The sequence below is a fragment of the Oncorhynchus tshawytscha genome, unplaced genomic scaffold (genome assembly GCF_018296145.1).
Source record: "Oncorhynchus tshawytscha isolate Ot180627B unplaced genomic scaffold, Otsh_v2.0 Un_contig_852_pilon_pilon, whole genome shotgun sequence".
NCBI lineage: Eukaryota > Metazoa > Chordata > Actinopteri > Salmoniformes > Salmonidae > Oncorhynchus > Oncorhynchus tshawytscha.
In genome coordinates this window covers 62,501-69,390 of record NW_024609586.1, presented here as the reverse complement: position 1 = coordinate 69,390, position 6,890 = coordinate 62,501, and the positions used below count along the sequence as shown (strand labels likewise).

At 42.9% G+C, this 6,890-nt stretch overlaps 1 protein-coding gene across 1 annotated transcript in view; it reads right to left on the bottom strand.

The window, feature by feature from the left end:
* Window positions 1-796: 796 nt before the first annotated feature.
* LOC112239990 (receptor-type tyrosine-protein phosphatase S) overlaps window positions 797-6,890 on the bottom strand; it is a 68,177-nt gene continuing 62,083 nt past the window's right edge. The window contains 4 exon segments of the mRNA XM_042316074.1: window positions 797-3,391; window positions 6,089-6,224; window positions 6,485-6,639; window positions 6,801-6,890. The exon segment at window positions 6,801-6,890 is cut by the window's right edge and continues 36 nt beyond it. Coding sequence (XP_042172008.1) covers window positions 3,323-3,391; window positions 6,089-6,224; window positions 6,485-6,639; window positions 6,801-6,890 — 450 coding nt within the window. The 3' untranslated portion in view covers window positions 797-3,322.

Here is a 6,890-nt window from a genome sequence, read left to right as displayed (position 1 = left end):
AGTATACACTGGAGTACACTGTAGTATACACTGGAGTACACTGTAGTATACACTGGAGTACACTGTAGTATACACTGGAGTACACTGTAGTATACACTGGAGTACACTGTAGTATACACTGGAGTACACTGTAGTATACACTGGTTAGTATACACTGGAGTACACTGTAGTATACACTGGAGTACACTGTAGTATACACTGGTTAGTATCTAAAGTAGTACACTGTTTAGTATACACTGGTTAGTATACACTGGTTAGTATACACTGGAGTACACTGTAGTATACACTGGAGTACACTGTAGTATACACTGGTTAGTATACACTGGAGTACACTGTAGTGTATACTGGAGTACACTGTAGTATACACTGGAGTACACTGTAGTATACACTGGTTAGTATACACTGGTTAGTATACACTGGAGTACACTGTAGTATACACTGGAGTACACTGTAGTATACACTGGAGTACACTGTAGTATACACTGGAGTACACTGTAGTATACACTGTTTAGTATACACTGTAGTATACACTGGTTAGTATACACTGTTTAGTATACACTGGAGTACACTGTAGTATACACTGGTTAGTATACACTGGAGTACACTGTAGTATACACTGGTTAGTATACACTGGAGTACACTGTTTTGATACACTGGTTAGTATACAGAATCACTGGACACTGTAGTTACACTGGAGTAACTGGTCATGGAGTACAAAATTGTTTAGCACAGTAATACTGTATGTCAAATAACCTGGTCTGCAGCAGAATGTAACTGGTCATTCAAAATGGCTGCCATGTATTGGCCTTGGTACTGAGGATTAGGGCTAGGAGTTTAGAGTTTCTCCTGGTCAGGTCACATGGTCAGGAAATGAAATACTCCTAGCCCCACTTATGATTATGAGATAATGAGAAGACGAGAGTCCAGCAACCCAGTAAGGATTGATAGAGTTAAATAGAGAGAGAGACTGCAGGAACACAAACATGACAGAGGAGTGAGTGACACGTGGATAACGGGGGGTGTAAAGTCAACTGTAAACCATTTGACTTGAGTTGATTGTACACATTAAAACAGTAACACAGCTTTAACAAAAACAACAAAACAAAAACTACAATACAAAATAAATTTGTTGTAACCATCCGTAGGACGAGACAAAGTCACAAGTCTGTAGTGAAAACTAAAAAAAGATAGTTACAGATCTATATAGTACTACAAAACCAGATGGATGTTGTTTATTAAACTCTGTGGGGATGTTTAACCCCTCTCCCAATTCCTCTTCAATAGTGACACATGGGCTGGTATTCAAGCAAACTTGCATTTAGAAATGTTTACACAGTGTCTTCACGTACCCAAACGTCTGTGAGCTGGAAGCATCTACCTGGCTGTGGAGTCTACCTGGCTGTGGAGTCTACCTGGCTGTGGAGTCTACCTGGCTGTGGAGTCTAAACCATTTGAGTCTACCTGGCTGTGGAGTCTAAACCATTTGAGTCTACCTGGCTGTGGTGTCTACCTGGCTGTGGAGTCTACCTGGCCGTGGAGTCTACCTGGCCGTGGAGTCTACCTGGCCGTGGAGTCTACCTGGCCGTGGTGTCTACCTGGCCGTGGAGTCTACCTGGCCGGCCGTGGAGTCTACCTGGCCGTGGTGTCTACCTGGCCGTGGTGTCTACCTGGCTGTGGAGTCTACCTGGCCGTGGAGTCTACCTGGCCGTGGAGTCTACCTGGCCGTGGAGTCTACCTGTCCGTGGAGTCTACCTGTCCGTGGAGTCTACCTGGCTGTGGAGTCTACCTGGCTGTGGTGTCTACCTGGCTGTGGAGTCTACCTGGATGTGGTGTCTACCTGGCTGTGGAGTCTACCTGGCTGTGGAGTCTACCTGGCTGTGGTGTCTACCTGTCCGTGGTGTCTACCTGTCCGTGGAGTCTACCTGGCTGTGGAGTCTACCTGGCTGTGGTGTCTACCTGTCTGTGGAGTCTACCTGGCTGTGGTGTCTACCTGGCTGTGGAGTCTACCTGGCTGTGGTGTCTACCTGGCTGTGGTGTCTACCTGGCTGTGGTGTCTACCTGGCTGTGGAGTCTACCTGGCTGTGGTGTCTACCTGGCCGTGGTGTCTACCTGGCCGTGGTGTCTACCTGGCCGTGGTGTCTACCTGGCCGTAGTGTCTACCTGGCCATGGAGTCTACCTGTCCGTGGAGTCTACCTGTCCGTGGAGTCTACCTGGCCGTGGAGTCTACCTGGCCGTGGAGTCTACCTGGCCGTGGAGTCTACCTGGCCGTGGAGTCTACCTGTCAGTGGTAGGTGTTTACATCACCCCTATAACTATTCTGTCATGTCATTTGATCATTTGACTAAGGGTAAAATAAACAACTACTGCGTAAATACCGGAAGGCGAATTTGATTGAATTGAGCTCATTATTACTTAATACTGTAGAAATATCTTCCTCCTCCTCATCTTCCTCCTCCTCTCCTTCTTCATTCACCTGAAACAACACTCTGGGCCCAAAGAAAGGTCCTCCTGGTGTTGTTTCATGATCTATGATTCCAAGGTGTCTTGTTTCGTTAATACTGTTTGTTCCATTCAGTTCCACTCCTCAAAAGTCTCTCTGCGTCGTCCCCACAATGTCCAATCAATCCCTGGCGGAAAACAGAAAGTGGACTTTCTTTATAAAAATAACAGAAAATGTCCAAAGTTGATTTGATGCTGTGTTTGTCATCTTACTGTAGTCCAGTACATATCCAGGTGGGTGATGCTTGTTCCCCTGACTGTCTACCTTTACCATGTAAAGACTTGTTCCCCTGACTGTCTACCTTTACCATGTAAAGACTTGTTCCCCTGTGAATGAAGTGAGTTCACCTAACTGTCTACCTTTACCATGTAAAGACTTGTTCCCCTAACTGTCTACCTTTACCATGTAAAGACCTGTTCCAATATCAACCAATTGAATCCTCAATCCATTGTTAAGTAGTGCCAGTTCGCGTCCAAAATGGTGCCTTATTCCCTATATAATGCACAAAGTAGTGCACTTCTGACTGAGTAGTGAGTGGGTTTGGGTTGGGGTCTGGAGGAATCCCCCGGTCAGACACGCAAATATGGCTCAGTTTAGGTGCTTGTTTTGGGGGAGGAGTGGCGCCATGGGTGCCCTGCCCTCTGGAGGTGGTAGAGGCCTAATCTCAAATGGCCCCTATTCCCTGTGTAGCGCACTAATCAGTAGTGCACTACTTTTGAGTGTACACACTGGTCCAAAGAAGTGAGAATACACTGTGGTCTAAAGTAGTGCACTACACAGGGAGTTAGGGTGTTGTTTGGGATGCAGACCAGAGGGAGGGATTATGTTGCATAGTGGTCGAAGCTACCCAGATACTCCAGACCGGCCCGGTAACAGAACTGGTACTGGTCCTGAAACAAACAGATCAACAACAACACACCTATTACAATCAACAACAACAACAACAACAACATACCTATTACAATCATCATCATCAACAACAACAACATACCTATTACAATCAACAACAACAACAACAACACACCTATTACAATCAACAACAACAACAACAACAACACACCTATTACAATCAACAACAACAACAACAACATACCTATTACAATCAACAACAACAACAACATACCTATTACAATCAACAACAACAACAACAACACACCTATTACAATCATCATCATCATCAACAACAACAACACACCTATTAATCATCATCATCAACAACAACACACCTATTACAATCATTATCAACAACAACAACATACCTATTACAATCATTATCAACAACAACAACACACCTATTACAATCATTATCAACAACAACAACAACAACACACATATTACAATCATTATCAACAACAACAACAACGTCATACCTATTACAATCATTATCAACAACAACACACCTATTACAATCATTATCAACAACACACCTATTACAATCATTATCAACAACAACAACAACAACACACATATTACAATCATTATCAACAACAACACACCTATTACAATCATTATCAACAACAACAACAACAACAACAACAACAGCATACCTATTACAATCATCATCATCAACAACATCATACCTATTACAATCATCATCAATATACTACTAGTAGTAGCAGCCACAGTAGTAGTAGTAGTAGCAGTAGTAGTATTAGCAGCAGCAGCAGTACTAGCAGTTGTACTAGTAGTAGTAGTAGTAATAGTAGTAGTAGTAGCAGTTGTAGTAGTAGTAGTAGTAGTAGCAGTAGTAGTAGTAGTAGCAGTAGCAGTTGTAGTAGTAGTCGTAGTAGCAGTAGCAGTAATAGTAATATAGTAGCAGCAGTAGTAGAAGTAGTAGTAGCAGCAGTAGTAATAGTAGTAGCAGCAGTAGTAGCAGCAGCAGTAGTAGTAGTAGTAGTAGTAGTGGTAGTAGTAGTAGTAGTAGTAGCAGTAGTAGTATTAGTAGTAGCAGTAGTAGTAATATCAGTTGTAGTAGTAGTATCAGTTGTAGTAGCAGTAGTAGCAGAAGCAGTAGTATTAGCAGTAGTTATAGCAGTTGTAGTAGTAGTAGTAGTCGTAGTAGTAGTAGTGGTGGTAGCAGTAGTAGTACCAGCAGTAGTAGTAGTAGTAGTAGCAGCAGTAGTTATAGTAGTAGCAGTAGTAGTAATATCAGTTGTAGTAGTAGTATCAGTTGTAGTAGTAGTATCAGTAGTAGCAGAAGTAGTAGTAGTATCAGGTGTAGTAGTAGCAGCAGCAGTAGTAGCAGCAGCAGTAGTAGCAGTAGTAGTAGTATCAGTTGTAGTAGTAGTAGTAGTAGTGGTAGTAGTAGTATCAGTTGTAGTATTGGTAGTAGTAGTAGCAGTAGTAGTAGTAGTAGTAGTAGCAGTAGCAGTTGTAGTAGAAGCAGTAGCAGTAATAGTAATATAGTAGCAGCAGTAGTAAAAGTAGTAGTAGCAGCAGTAGTAATAGTAGTAGCAGCAGTAGTAGTAATAGTAGTAGTAGCAGCAGTAGTAGTAGTAGTAGTAGCAGTAGTAGTAATAGTAGTAGCAGTAGTAGTAATATCAGTTGTAGTGGTAGTATCAGTTGTAGTAGCAGGAGCAGTAGTATTAGCAGTAGTAATAGTAGTTGTAGTAGTAGTAGTAGTAATAGCAGTTGTAGTAGTAGTAGTAGTAGCAGTAGTAGTAATAGTAGTAGCAGTAGTAGTAGTAGCAGCATCAGTAGTAGTAGTGGTGGTAGAAGCAGTAGTACCAGCAGTAGTAGTAGTAGTAGCAGCAGTAGTAATAGTAGTAGCAGTAGTAGTAATATCAGTTGTAGTAGTAGTATCAGTTGTAGTAGTAGTATCAGTAGTAGCAGAAGTAGTAGTAGTAGCAGCAGCAGTAGTAGCAGCAGCAGTAGTAGCAGTAGTAGCAGTTGTAGTAGTAGTAGTAGTAGTAGTGGTAGTAGTAGTATCAGTTGTAGTAGTAGTAGCAGTAGTAGCAGTAGTAGTAGCAGAAGCAGTAGTAGTAGCAGAAGTAGTAATAGTAGTAGTAGTATCAGTTGTAGTAATATTATTATTAGTAGTATTAGTAGTAGTATTAGTAGTGGTAGTAGTATTAGTAGTGGTAGTAGTAGTAGTAATAGTAGCAGCAGCAGTAGCTGGGCTGGTCAATCCCTGTAGATGTGGTAATAGTAGTATTAGTAGTAGTAGTAGCAGCAGCAGTAGCTGGGCTGGTCAATCCCTGTAGATGTGGTAATAGTAGTATTAGTAGTAGTAGTAGCAGCAGCAGTAGCTGGGCTGGTCAATCCCTGTAGATGTGGTAATAGTAGTATTAGTAGTAGTAGTAGCAGCAGCAGTAGCTGGGCTGGTCAATCCCTGTAGATGTGGTAATAGTAGTATTAGTAGTAGTAGTAGCAGCAGCAGTAGCTGGGCTGGTCAATCCCTGTAGATGTGGTAATAGTAGTATTAGTAGTAGTAGTAGCAGCAGCAGTAGCTGGGCTGGTCAATCCCTGTAGATGTGGCCCAACAGTACAGATGCTACTAGTAGAAGTAGTAGTTCTCGTTCTCCAGACACACACCAAACCTAAAAGAAACAGTTGACTTTAGGATTACTGAGAGTTGAATATCTCACCTCAGTTTGAACCGTGGCAGGTCTCTGTGTTCGCAGCATCTTGACAGTCTGGAAGATGTCCACTACTCCTTCATATCTCATCCTCTCCAGAACGATACTCAGAGTGATGAAGACCCCTGTCCTCCCCACACCAGCACTGATGGACCACATAAGACCACACCACGGATTAGATGACAAAATGGCTGCCGTGCCTCGTGCATTTCTCTGTGAATAGCGCCACATGTAAATATGTTCTGTGTCTGTCTATATTTATGTTTTTATTAAACATCCGCTTTAAAAAAAAAAAATCTGCTTGTTCAATGTTTGTACCTGTATTTTGAGTAACAAAAAAGACATATCTGGAGTTCGGTGACATCAAGTCAGATTAAAGAGGCGTTGAGGGAGGCGGGACCTTACCTACAGTGCACCGTGATTGGTCCGTCTTGGCCAAACTGCTCTTTAGTTTTGTGCACCTGGCCAATGAAATCAATGAACCCCTCCCCTGACTTTGGCACTCCTTGCTCCGGCCAATCAGTGAACTGGAACTGACGAACCGTCCGAGACTGGCCGTCCTGGAAAAAAAAGAATCCACCAATCAGAACACAGGTTGATTAAACCACACAGTTTGACACTCACTCACTCACTCACTCACTCACTCACTCACTCACTCACTCACCCAGCAAAAAACAGTTGTGAGAAATATCTGATCACAAACACTCCCTCCCCCACTCACCCTGGCATCAGTGACTTTGAACTCTCGGAGGATGTACTGGGGCATGTTGTACTCAGCCATGGGGTCCACTACAAAGTACTGGTACCTGGC